This window comes from Gadus morhua, chromosome 6 (assembly GCF_902167405.1).
Source record: "Gadus morhua chromosome 6, gadMor3.0, whole genome shotgun sequence".
Classification (NCBI taxonomy): domain Eukaryota; kingdom Metazoa; phylum Chordata; class Actinopteri; order Gadiformes; family Gadidae; genus Gadus; species Gadus morhua.
The window spans coordinates 25,746,786-25,761,163 of NC_044053.1; the positions used below are offsets into that span (position 1 = coordinate 25,746,786).

Here is a 14,378-nt window from a genome sequence, read left to right on the forward strand (position 1 = left end):
AATACTGATTGAGCAATGCTTGAGCAATGCTCGCTACTATCACAAACATGAAGAAGGAAATCTCTCTAACACAGATATGGAACTGTTTTTTAAGGAAAGGGATGAACCAAACTATCTTGTTTATCCAGCCAGTGTTTAACTTCATATTCATCTGTCGCTGTGCTACTGCAGGACATCCTATCCGGTTGTACCGAGGGCCCCAGTTTGTCTCCTCTGTCTGGTCACATCATTACAAAGCTAAGCCCCAGGAAACGCCTCGGAGACGCCAGCTGTCAGTCACGCCAAAGTGAGACGGTCTCCCAAAGCTGTCCTTCCTCCTCTGCTCCCAACAACATTCATATCCAATCTCCCTCAGTGAGTGAGATTGGGGCGCCATCAGAAAAGAGTGAAAGTGAAGAGGTAAGCTTCTCCCTCACTTGCATTCAACTGATGCCCCCCCCCCCCCGCTACTGTTTCGCTGTTGTTTCGTCAGGTTCACTCTTCCTCTTGAAGAGTGAACCTGACGAAGCAACAGCGAAATGCGGCGTTCACAAAATAAATCAGCTTATTAGCTTATACCACTCTGCAGTGATTTTACACTTCTTTGACTTGATATACCATTGTTGACTTCAAATCACCAGCACCTGATAATCAAAAGGCTGTGCACAGGGACTCTGTTATTTTTCTATATATATATCTGTATATATATATTTTATATATTCATACTGGTACATCAATATTTCATCTCTCCTGATGTAACCTGCTATGATGGCTCATCCCCCATAGCTGGTTCCTGATGTTCAGGAAGTTGAACTGCCCTCGCCCAGTCCCTCCCCTCCCCCCAGCATGTCGCTGCTGTCTCCCAGGGCAACGCAGACCGCCGGTTGCATCCGGCTGTGTGAGGAAAAGCACCGCGCCAAGGCCAAGGTCGGCCACTCCCACACACTACAGGCTGCACCCTTCATGCTACACTCTAAAGGCTGTACACCTCATACTAGACACTAGGGCTGCTCGATTATGGGAAAAATCATAATCACGATTATTTTGGTCAATATTGAAATCACGATTATTCAAACGATTATCTTTGAGTCTGAAAACGTGTTGTATTTATTCACCATGTCACTCCCAAAAAAAACGTTGTAACTGAGAACTTTGAAATTACGCCTTAAAAAAATACACAAAATGGTCCAAAAAAAAATGGTCCAATCTAAAATGATACAGATATGTGTCCAGCTGTTCTGCCCTTTCTATAAATCATTAAAAAAAAAAAAAAAAAAAAAATCGGATAACTCGATTATGTTAATTTTCTGATCGTTTGACGCTAAAATCGTAATCGCGATCAAAATTCGATTAATCGCCCAGCCCTACTAGACACTACCTACTATTACATTCTACATGCTGCTCTACATACTATCGCACATAACAAGTGCTACACATTACGTAGTATAAGCTACACTACATACCATTACACTAGTAATAGAGTAAATAACTTGATATAATTTGCTAGACTGTGTAGCCCAGCCCATTCTACCGGGCGATTTGAGTTCGCCCTGCACAAGGTCCTGGAGAAGAGCAATACATTTCTTTCTGGTTCCGATACGTTTTTGCGGGAGCCAATCACCGAGCTGGCTTTTCCCCTTGGCACCTATGGAGAGTCAGTTGAACACGCCTCTTGTGCTGAAGAAAATGACAGCAGCTTCCCCAGACCAACGTGCAATATACGATTGAGCTTGGTCTGGCAATAGCCAGACTAATAATTTGTGCCGATGTTGTTTTGATACATTTCAACGGCAACACTTGCCATGCTATACGCTACATACTGAACCCTATATCTACACACGCCTAGGCCTGTCACGATAACACATTTTTCTGGGCGATTAATTGCCCCAGGAATTATTGCGATAAGCGATAATATTGCAGTTTTTCAACTAATATAATGATAAAGTACACCCTTTCGAAGATCAATAAACATTTATTTTTAAAGAACACTGGAACTGGACTGCCGGAAGACATTTAAAATATCCCGAATAAATTAACAAAACAACCAAAAACAATCTATTATTAACAAAAAATGCTCTTGAATAAAAACCAAACACCACCAAAAACAATAAATAAAATTGAAACACTAAATAAAAAGGATGTAAACACGATTGCGCCACGACTCCGCCTCCCACACAGACAATGCAACAAGTTAGTAGCCGCGTTTACATGGCACATCTGATCCGCATAGATTTCTATGCGGCATAGATCTGTTCCTAAAATGTGTTCCGAATGTACTGTATACATGGCAGTAACAAAAGTGTCCGTTCTGTCTCTCGCGCACACCTGACACATCTCTGGACCGGCGGCGACATAATGGATGTCTTATCACTATCGGGGATTTTAAATTAGATTTTAATGAAAGCACAGCAGGAGAGAGCTTTTCTCTCCCTGCTCCTTCAATTAAGGAGGAGGACAGCGCAGCAACGTCAATTTCTCGTCAGATCTTTATATTTACCTTAAGCTCCGCTGCAAACAAGAGGAATTTGGATGCGAGTCTGCAGCCAAGACTGGTGGGAGAGAGTGGTCTTACAGGAATTTAGTGACCAGGAATCCTCGAACGTCCATTTGTGAACTACATCAGCTGCCATCTCTCTAAGTTAAGAAGTATTTTAACGTTCAGCCTGCAAAAGTACTACTAGTAGCCTACTCATTTACAGTTACCTCGGACGCGCGCGGACACTACGATACGCGAACACGTCATTATTAAACACCCATGTCCCGTCGCTTAGCAACCGCACACGCTTACCGGACTACTTTTACGGAGTGATAACAAAGACGTGAATCAGGCAATAAATCCACTTTCCTTGACAGCGGTGAAGTTCGGTGTGCTTAAAAGTACCGACGGAGCTCAGTGGACCAATTAGAACTACTGCGGCTGCCCTAAGTTAAACCCCAATCTATTCGGAATAAGTGCATATATGGCGATTAAAACGGACTACACCACCTCTTCTATTCGGCATAGAATCTATGCCGAACAGATAATTGTATTCCGAATGAGGCGTATACATGACCATTTTCTGTTCCGCATAGAAATCTATGCGGAACAGATGTGTCCATGTCAACGCGGCTACTGACACTTGACGAGGGGGTTTACTCGTTGTGCCCTGTAATTATGAGCCGGAGCCCGATTTCAACCCGACATTTCTTACTTAGGTCTACCCTGCTAAATATATATAATATATATAAATTTATATAATGCATAGAACGCCGGTCACTATCGGGGAAAATAAGCCCCGACAGGGCGGACAGGCGACCGACGCGCAGCGGAGGTGAATTGCTTCACCCTGAAGGGGCTTATTTTAGATAATGACCGGCGACGTTCTATACATCATCCCGCTTATTACAAGGCTACTTGCCAAGACGAAAAAATAACTTCACATGGTGTGTCTTTTTACAATTTATTCGTTAGCAGCATTCGTAGTGTTGATCAGCAGAGAAATAGTCCTTCAAAGACGTTGACGTTGCTTGGCAAACGAAGACGCTGGGGTTGACAAGTTACCGGACTATCTATGCAAGTGAACGGAGCGTTCCACGGCATTGAGAAGACCCGTGTAATAAAGGCCTATAATATTTCTGTTTATGGCATAGATTTCTCCTCAGATTAGGCCAATCAAGCAATGATTTAAAAAAATGAGTGGGAATGGAAATTATTGCGGCCGGCAAAAAATTATCGCTCATTTTAATTGATCGCGCAATTAATTGATTTATTGCATATCGCGACAGGCCTACACACGCCACATACTACATGCTACATTATGCACATAACATGCTACACACTACATACTAGGGCCCGACCGATTCATCGGCCTGCCGATTTAATCGGCCGATTATAGCCTTTTTGAAAATAATCGGCATCGGCCAAAAAGACGCCGATTACAACCGATTTTTTTTTTATTTTTTTTTTTAAATGTTATTGCGCTTAGTATCCTGCAGATTGCGCTCCTACTCGCCTTTCTAACTAACAACTTTAGCTGGAGTAAAGAAGAGGAGATTGAATTTTACCATACAACATGAAAGCACGCTCGCTCAGGCAGCTGCACGCTCACCTCACCAATGTCATTTTACATTACACTCATTTTTGACTGTAAATGTATTCTAAAACACTCAAAGGTTCTGCATTCAATTCACATATTCGTCAAAAGTGTTTAAAGTATATTTAAGGTATCAAAAACTATGTTTTATATGCTTTTTTTTTTTCTTTTTTTTTAATCGGCCGATTAAATCGTAATCGTAATTATCCTCTGAAAATAATCGGCATCGGCACTCAAAAATCAATATCGGTCGGGCCCTACTACATACTACAACTACACAGGCTACATACTACATTCTGCACACTACACACAAACATACTATACGATACACGCTACATACATAATTACATTCTGCACACTACATACTACACTCTAGAACTACACATGCTACATGTTACATTCTGCACACTATGTACTACACGCTGCACACTGAAAGCTACATGCTACATTCTGCACATTACATATTACATGCAACACACCACAGCCACACTGATGACATTGTGTATGCGTGTGTAGAAGGAGCTGAGTCTGCGGCAGGAGAGACAGGAGCAGCTGGTGATGGCGATGGCTAACAGAGAGTCTGAGCAGCTGAAACGCTTCGAGGAGCTCATGGAGCTGAAGCAGAGGAAGGACTCCCAGAGCATCAGAGACCTGATGGACAGAGAGTAATTCTAATGCACTATATACCCTTTACTATATACTATCACATCCACATTGAAACTATCAGAAGGAAGACCCTTTAGCATACTTTACATATTATAACTACACTATGCAGCCATTCAGCGAGGAGACGTTAACGTTTGGAAAGTCAGTCCTCTTTCTTTCGCTCTTTCTCAGGACGAAGGAGAGTATTGGGCGACAGGAGAAACTGAAGGAGGAGCACAGACACAGGATGAAGGTATGGCCATGTGACAAGGGATCATTGTGGAAACTTGCTAGATAAAGGCTTGTCTTCAATTGTTGTCTAAAAACAAACACACTGGTATAGGCTCCAGCACGGTTCTCTGTGGTGCAAGGTTATGCTGCAATCGCTCTGAGAAAGAAGATTTTGCGGGTATTATATAAATCGCTGCTCAGACGTAGCTTTAAATCATCACACAGTGGTGTTTAACTACAAGTGTCTGGAATGCTGAACTTCTCTCAGACGCAGCATTCAACTGCTGCCCAGACATAGCTTTAGGTTGGGGATAACCCCACCAACTGCTTCAGCCTGTCTAACAGTATGCAGGGATCAATAGTATCAAAAGCCGCACTAAGGTCCAGGAGTATCAGGACAGAGCACAATCCCTCATCAGCTATTCTTAAAAGGTCGTTGGTACCTTTCAGCAGTGCTGTTTCAGTGCTATGTTTTTTCGGAAGCAAGATTGAAACCTCTCAAAAATGTTGTTACTTTCCAGAATTGTGGGGCGAGGCCGTTCAATGATTTAAAGACAAGAAGGAGCATTTTGAACTCAATTCAGTGAAGTGATTTAAGAATAGGGATGGTATGATTAAATTGAGATATTCTAGTGAGTATTCTAGCAGCTGCATTTTGGATAAGTTGAAGTTTGTTTAACATCTGTTTTGCTGGACCAGCATAGAGTGCGTTACAATAATCTAAACGACTGGAGATAAATGATTTTTTCAGAATCCTGTAAAGACAGGAGGCCACAAACTTGGCAGGAGGAAAAAAACTAGAAATATTTCTAAGGTGGTAAATGGCCTTCTTTGTAATGTTAGATATATGTTTTTGAAAATTAAGATTGGCATCAAGAGTCACTCCTAAATTTTTAACATCCTTAAACGGTTTTACCAAGAGGGAGTTTAGGATTGGGTGAAAGTGATGTCTCAGGGCATTAGGACCTACAACCAGAATCTCTGTCTTGGCATCATTAAAAAATCCAATTTTTTATGTCAGAGATACAGCAAGTGAGGTCATTCACCGGACTGGGGTCATCGTAGGAGATAGATATGTAAAGTTGGATATCATCAGCATATGAGTGATAAGAGATGTTGTGTTGCCGATTGATAGACCCAAGTGGTAACATGTACAAGTTAAAAAGCAAAGGACCAAGAATAGACCCCTGAGGTACCCTATATGAAATGGGCATTACATCAGAAGAGAGGCTTTTAATAGAAACAGAAAAAGATCTCCCATTTAAATAGGATGAGATCCAAGCAAGAGCTGTACCTTGGAGACTAAATGCTGAAGACGTTGAAGTAGTATAGCATGATCAACTGTATCAAAGGCAGCACTTAGATCAAGGAGAAAAATAATCAACATTTTATGATTGTCAGTCGCAATTCTAAGGTCATTTACAACTCCAGAGCAGTTTCTGTGCTGTGATTTACCCGGAACCCAGATTGATAGGCATCAAATATCGAATTTTGAGTCATCTCCAGGCAGTTGACGGTGGATATTTCTACACCCAGGGTAAAAACAAGGTCCAGTGTATGGCCTTGGTTATGCGTTGGCCCACACACATACTGAATACAATTTAAAGATGTAACATTGTTTATAAAATCAGTAGCATAAACATTAGTAGTCATCAACATGAAAATTAAAATCACCAGAAAGAATAATTCTGTCATATTTCATAATAAGAGTGGAAAGAAAGTCAGAGAATTCTGCTAAAAAGTAGCCAGCTGGTTTTGGTGGGCGATAAATTATGGCAAATACAATAGGGCTGGGACCACCAAGCTTAAATGTAAGAGCTTCAAAGGAACTAAAATCCTCACAAGGTATTTGATAGCATTTCAAGTTCCTCTTGTAAACACACACTAAACCACCAATAAGATACCTGTGTTCTGATTGGTGGATACATTTGTGGATTTTCTTCTCTGCAGTTGTGGAAAATGAGTAACAAAAGATTTCTCAGCAGCAGTCTGTAGCCACAAGATGAGATCGACGAATGCGACAACGGTTTCACGCTTTGTAGATATGTGTTCACACTAGGGGTGGGCCGTTATCGGCGTTAACGGCTGCGTTAACGGCTGCGTTAACGCAAAACTTTTATCGCGCGATAAAAAAAATATCGCCGTTAATCTATTTTCAAACACTTCCTTGTTCGGACCCATCACGTGACTGAACTAACCAATCAGAAGCTAGAATTTAGACTGAGGTAAACGTGAGGGAATCAGAGGCAGATTCAACAGAATATCCTTACTGTGTTAAATATGTAAACATGTAAATTGTCATAATTGTGTAACATAAATATGTAAATGATTAACTGACTAAACATTGTAAGTACATTTCTAGCAAATTAACTCCAATATAAATTATATTAATTTCGTCTACAACTTTCAAATATTTAACTTCTAAACCTTTCATTATTATGGATTATTACACGGCTCTTCTCAATGCTTGTAGACTGCTCCATTCACTTGCATGGGCCTTCCCAACGTTCAGCTGTCAATTATTTTTGTTTATGCTCCGTTCACTTGCAGACTTGCAGACTACATTAATTCCAAAATTAATCTAGATTAAAAAAAATAATCTATGCCCACCACTAGTTCACACATTTGTGGTGATTTGCTGTTCACAAATTCTTAACTTACAAATGCATAATCGATGTCGTCACGTCTCAAAAATGATTTACATATGTGGATTTTTAGATCCACATCTAAAAAGTAATATTGGCACTATATTCACTCCATCGGAGCCCCCCAAAGAAAATTGAGCCTAGGGCTCCTGTTGTCCAGAGCCGGCCCTGAGTGCAAGTACACCTTTCATCCACTGGGAAAATGTACGACCCTCGGTCAAATTAACAACAGAAAGAACCGATAAGCGTACCGGAATAATGAGCAGTATCAATAAGTAGTAGTATTGTTAAAATTGTAACGATACCCATCCTTAGTCCTCGTTCCCCAAGTTGATATGGTGAACCACTGACCTTCTTGTCAAGCATTTTACCATTTGAACGGAAGAATGGACGGTTGTACGGAGAATGGGCCGGTTTATCTTCTTTTTATTATTTTTTACTGTTAATTCAATTCAAATTGATTTGCATAGCCCTTCATCACCATTATAGTCTCAAAGGGCATAACAGGCCAAATATTTACAGCGCCCTCCATAATTATTGCCCCCCCTGGTTAAGATGTGTTCTTTAGCTTCTAATAAATTCATTTTTTTCTAAATAATATAGAACCACAATGAAAGAAAGTGTGAAATCCAGCCTTTAATTCAAGTGCATTTATTCAGTAGGAAAAATATCCCACATTAAGAAATAATTATTTAACATCAAATCATGTGTGCCACAATTATTAGCACCCCTGATGTTAATACTTTGTACAACCCCCCTTTGCCAACAAAACAGCACCTAATCTTCTCCTATAATGTTTCACAAGATGGGAGAAAACAGAAAGAGGGATCTTCGACCATTCCTCTTTGCACAATCTCTCTAAATCATCCAGCGACCTGGGTCCTCTCTTCTGCACTCTCCCCTTCAGCTCAACCCACAGGTTTTCAATGGGGTTGAGGTCTGGGGACTGAGATGACCAATGGAGGAGCTTGATTCTGTGTCTGGTGAACCATTTCTGGGTTGATTTGGCCGTATGTTTAGGGTCATTATCTTGCTGAAAGACCCAGTGATGACCCATCGTCAGCTTTCGGGAAGAGGCCACCAGATTTTGATTTAAAATGTCCTGGTATTTCAACGCGTTCATGATGCCATGCACCCTAACAAGGTTCCCAGGGCCTTTGGAAGAGAAACAGCCCCACAGCATCACCGATCCTCCCCCGTTGCGTTTATGATTTTGAGTGAGAAAAGGTTTTTTCCGTGCATGCCTCCCAAACAGCCTGTTGGCATATAGATAGCGCCTGATGGTTGTTTTGGAGACTTTGTGACCCCAAGATGCTACCATTCCTTGCAATTCTGTGAGCTTTGGAGATTTTTTTATTTCTATTACCATCCTCCTCACTGTGTGTGGTGCAAACATGAACTTGCGTTCTCGTCCAGGCTTGTTTACCACTGTTCCAGTTGTTTTAAACTTCTTGACGATTCCTCTGACAGTAGATATGGGCAGGTATAGGTGAGTGGCTATTTTCTTGTAGACATTGCCTGATTTGTGAAGGTCGACACACATCTGCCTTACTTGAACGGTGTGTTCCTTTGTCTTTCCCATCTTGAAGAGAAATGGCCTCTGTGGCATGTCATAATTATACCCCAGGGAAACAGGAAGTTATGAATTACTAATTAAATGTTCCTACATAATCTGATCAACTTTGTAAACTACTGTAGAAATGACAGAAATACTTAGGTTACATTTGTTTCCTAGGAATTGTTAGGGGTGCCAATAATTGTGAACAGGTGATTTTATGAAGAATAATTATTTCTTAGTCAGGGATTTTTTTTTTTCAGTTAAAATTCACTTGAGATGAAGGTTACATTTTTCTACAATTTTCAGTGTGAGAGTATGCTTCTGCAATAAAAATAGAATTTATTTTAAGGCTTTTAAACACATCTTAACCAGGGGTGCCAATAATTATGGAGGGCGCTGTATGTTACTGGCGGAATAAATGATCAATAGAGTAGATCAATCCAATAAAGTTGATCTTGAACCTCAGATTCTGAACCTGCGCCTGCGAGAGGCGGAGCAGCAGCGTGTGCGGGAGGCGGGGCTAGAACGTCAGCGGCTGGAGGATGGACGGGATAGGCTGAGGAACCTCAACTCCATCCAGGAAGAGATCCTCCAACTCAACCAGCTGCTGGAGGCCGGCCCGGCCCCCGATGACATCACTGTCTACATAACCCGCGGAAACCAGCTGTGCTCCCAGGTGTCCGAGGTGGTGCGGACGACCGCAGAGGTGAGGTCATCGCCGGATCTGGTCCCTGACATATGGGCTGCATTCATATAGTCCTATATAAGCTCAGACATTATTGGTTCGGCTCTCGGTGCTCGAGAAATTAAGTAGATATATTTATTTATTCTTTCTACCTAAACGTCATCTTGCACATTATATCTCACCAACTCCACTTCTATTATGCAGGATTTAAATGAATAATACGAACAACGGTTATTGATTTGAAGTACCCATTACCCCGCTGATTGTTTTTGCTATTTGCGTACATGAATTAAATTTGGTATGCTTTAAAATGATTAATACCGTGCAGTAAAAATACTGTTGAGAAAACCTTTTTTGTGTTCAATCTCTTCGATCTGAAACAAAGGAATAACATATTTATTGTTATTAAACTGTCCTTTATCAGCAAAATGTTCTTGGATGTTTTTTAATTGTATATAATGCTGGATAGTTTAATGAATGATGATTCATCATATTTTATCATACATTTTCTGAGTAAAATCGATCGCGTTCCGTCAAAAAGAACCGGTAAGAGTACCGTTAAAGTACCGGATGAATAAGCAGTATCGATAAGAGTAAAAGCACCGATAAAATGGTAGCGTTACCCATCCTCGGCCCCCCAAGTTGATACGGTGAACCACTGAGCTTCTTGTCATTTGACTATTGGAACAGCAGAATGGATATCAAGTAAAGATCTGAAGGGTTAACCGGAAGCCTAAGGGTGCACTCACACTCAAATTAGAGATCTAGCCTTTGAACCAGGTGGATGTGCAGGCTCATGTCTTATTTGCTCTGGCATTTACGTCTGGCCCCCCTCCGGTTCAGAGAGAATTCAAACGTGGCTAACTCCTGGGGGTGTGGCTGTGTGTAGGGGCGTGGCTAACTCCTGGGGGTGTAGCTGTGTGTAGGGGTGTGGCTAACTCCTGGGGGTGTGGCTTTGTTTAGGGGGCGTTCCCCAGCGTGGAGGACATGGCGGTAGCAGAGCGGGCTCTGCAGGTGATGCGAGCGTTGATCAGAGAGAGGCAGGAGGCGGTGACCAAGGCCCAGGAGAGGAAGAGGATGGATGAGGAAGAGGTGGAGGAGAGGAGGAAGCAGGTGGAGCTCAAGGTGAAAGTGGAGGAGCAGAAGAAAGCTGCACAGTCTGCTAAAGAGAAGGCGAAGAAAAAAGGTGAGTGAGTGCATGTAGACTATGTAATACAGGTTATACTTACTTAAAGGTCCCATGACATGAAAATCTCACTTTGTGAGGTTTTCTAACATAAATATGAGTTCCCCTAGCCTGCCTATGGTCCCCCAGTGGCTAAAACTTGCGTTTGGTGTAAAACGAGCACTAGCTGTTCTGCTCGCCTTTGAAAAAACGGAGGCTCAAGCGCGCTGATTTGGAATGTCTGTGCTCATGACGTCATGAGGAATCTCGGCTCCTCCCCTTACTCTGCCTGGCCCGCCCAGAGACGTTGGCCCGCCAATGAGACTCGACCGTGCGAGCGCCACATGTGTGTGTGTGAAATACACACACTGTAACGCAAGTGTTTCTTGTCGGTTCTTTGACGTGTCTTGTATTTCCACAACGAGTTTGTCGTGGGGGTTATCTGAGCCATGTTTGAGAAGGAATTGGGGGAAAGGAACTTTGGTTTGACTCGCTGAAGTACATGAACTGCGACATGCCGCCGGTTGCCGCGAGGCACCATCGCCCGGCAGCGGTCAGCTGGCAGCAGGCAGCGCGCGGTTCAGTCGACTTCAGGTTGATGTGAAAGTGGAAGAACCAGAGACGTCGCAGAACCCGACAAAGTCGTTTGTGATTCATAATATCGTCTGGAGGCGCACACAATATATTATATGATATAGATATCTATGTATTATATGATATTATTTAGATATAGAGCTCCAGGACTGTAACGCAAGTGTTGTACACTTCCTTGTTATTTGGCGCATAACGCGTCGGACTCTCGTCTCTGGTATTTCTACAACGAGACTCGTATTGGGGGTTATCTCAGCCAAGGTTGAGAATGAATTGGGGGGAAAGAACTTTGGCTTCGACTCCCTCAAGTCAAGAACATGAACCACGACAAGGAGGAGAAAGGGATCTTTGCCGGGCAGCGCTTAGGCACCTCCGCCTCCGGCGGTGGTCCCTCAGCGGGGCTCAAGCGGGAGACATTCGCCGCCAACAATCCCTTTCTCCTCCATGTCGTGGTTCATGTTCTTGAGGGAGTCAAAGCCAAAGTTCCTTCCCCCCGATTCATTCTCAACTTTGGCTGAGATAACCCCCAATACGAGTCTCGTTGTAGAAATACCAGAGACGAGAGTCCGACGCGTTATGCGCCATCACACCAACAGCAGAACGGTTATCCAAATAACAAGGAAGTGTACAACACTTGCGTTACAGTCCTGGAGCTCTATATCTAAATAATATCATATAATACATAGATATCTATATCATATAACATATTGTGTGCGCCTCCAGACGATATTATGAATCACAAACGACTTTGACGGGTTCTGCGACGTCTCTGGTTCTTCCACTTTCACATCAACCTGAAGTCGACTGAACTGCGCGCTGCCTGCTGCCGGGCGATGGTGCCTCGCGGCATGTCGCAGTTCATGTAGCCTACTTCAGCGAGTCAAACCAAAGTTCCTTTCCCCCAATTCCTTCTCAACCATGGCTCAGATAACCCCCACGACAGTCTCGTTGTGGAAATACAAGACGTCAAAGAACCGACAAGAAACACTTGCGTTACAGTGTGTGTATTCACATTGATGTGGACGTTGAAGAACCAGGAACGTCGGAATATCGGCTCACACAGCTTTTGGCCGTGATAATATGTATTATATGATATAGATATCTGTGTAGGCTATATGATAATATTTAAATATAGAGCTCCAGGACTCCCGTGTGTTCTAGAATATTTACAGAACACGGCTAAAGGCTGTGTGCGCCTCGCCATTGCGATACATCCACTGTAAACAGAGCGCATGGTACCGTCCCTGGCTGCAAGCTGCTCAGGGCCACACCCCCACCCTCCTCCTTGACACGCCCACCGAAACAGCGCATTTGGGGGAAGCTCAATGTGCGACTGGCTCGGAGTGGCTGCAACTCTGCACCACGGCTGAATTTCAGGAACGTCTTTGAATACTGTGTTAGTTGCCCACTAATACCTATATTAAAGAATACATAAAATAGCATGTCATGGGACCTTTAACAATGACTAAAATACAGAATAAACAGACTTAACATGGACTGCATATAATAAAGGTTAAACTGACTTGACGTAGACTGTAAATAATACAGAATAAACAGACTTAACATAGACTGTGTATGATGCAGGTTTAACTGACTTAACATGGACTGTATATAATACAGTTTAAACTACTGTAAAAATAAAATATTTTTTCTTTTTACAAATGTTTACACTTAAACATCTGTTTTTCCAATGAAAGTAAGGCGTATAAAGGTAATTTTACATCAGCCACATAACGAATAAAGGGCATTGCGTCAATTATTTACATCAGTTACGACACAAATATGGATTTTCCTCTTGCCTTTTAATTTAACACTCAAAGTGCAGCAGATTGATGGGTTTAGCTTTAAAAAGTACAACATTTTCTGCGTGTGTGTGTGTGCGCGTGTGTTCTAAAATCTTCAACCCAATCCCAAGGATAGCAGCCTAGACTCCAGTGTCTCGCCCTCGTTCTTAGGGTTTCCTCTGTGTGTGTTTTGGTGAGCAGGACTGCAGAACAGTGCTGAAGATGCTACGTTGCAATGGTACCGAGAGCTCCAGGACGCCGCCTCCCAGACCCTTTCTTCCCTACAGTCCCTCAACACCGCCACGGACACCCAGGTGAGACTGGCTGACCAATCACAGACCAGGCTTCTCTTTACTCACATGCCAGTGACCTGTCAACTCGGACTTGGGGAAAGAAACTGGAATGTGGGCATCGTGATTAGTTGCTTCCACAATACTTGCACAGTCAGGTCGACCCATAGCTCTCTAGATTATTGCTCTGGTTATACTCATAGGTTGATGTAAAAAAGTTAATAATCACGCAAAATCACAAAAAATGAAAAGATAATTGCAATGCATACTGTACGTGCGTAACTGTCAGTTCAGGATGGGTTTAGTTGTCAACAGAGGTCTCCTGTCGTTGTGTAGTAGCTGTGTGGTAACCGAGATCTCTACCTAGACCAAGAGGCTGAGGATGGAGCTCCAGAAAGCTGCCACCACTCCCGTCAGCCAGATCTCCAGTGTCTCTGGCTCCCAGCTCCGAGAGGTCCTGGACAAACTGGACAAGCTGCTGTCGGGACGGACAGTGGTGACCGGCGGGAGGTCCGCCTCCACCTCCCAGCATGCAAAGGGGCTGGCGTTCGTCTGTTACAAATTGGCCGAAAAGTTTCAGGTGGGAACGGGATGACGTCCTGTTAAGTCCTGTTTAAAGGTCCAATGGCATGAAAATGTCACTTTATGAGGTTTTCTAACATTAAAATTAGTTCCCCTAGCCTGCTTATGGTCCCTCAGTGGCTGGAAATAACGTTAGGTATAAAACAAGCA

General features: G+C 42.8%; 1 protein-coding gene across 2 annotated transcripts in view; it reads left to right on the forward strand.

The window, feature by feature from the left end:
* The window catches only part of gle1 (GLE1 RNA export mediator), a 30,733-nt gene that overhangs the window by 509 nt on the left and 15,846 nt on the right, over nucleotides 1–14,378 (forward strand). The window contains exons 2-9 of one of the 2 annotated variants that reach the window (XM_030358332.1): nucleotides 172–399; nucleotides 766–906; nucleotides 4,569–4,717; nucleotides 4,890–4,950; nucleotides 9,598–9,837; nucleotides 10,780–11,002; nucleotides 13,558–13,670; nucleotides 14,014–14,226. In XM_030358332.1, coding sequence (XP_030214192.1) covers nucleotides 172–399; nucleotides 766–906; nucleotides 4,569–4,717; nucleotides 4,890–4,950; nucleotides 9,598–9,837; nucleotides 10,780–11,002; nucleotides 13,558–13,670; nucleotides 14,014–14,226 — 1,368 coding nt within the window. The remainder of the gene's footprint in view (nucleotides 1–171; nucleotides 400–765; nucleotides 907–4,568; nucleotides 4,718–4,889; nucleotides 4,951–9,597; nucleotides 9,838–10,779; nucleotides 11,003–13,557; nucleotides 13,671–14,013; nucleotides 14,227–14,378) is intronic. The other variant, XM_030358333.1, reaches the window with a different exon arrangement.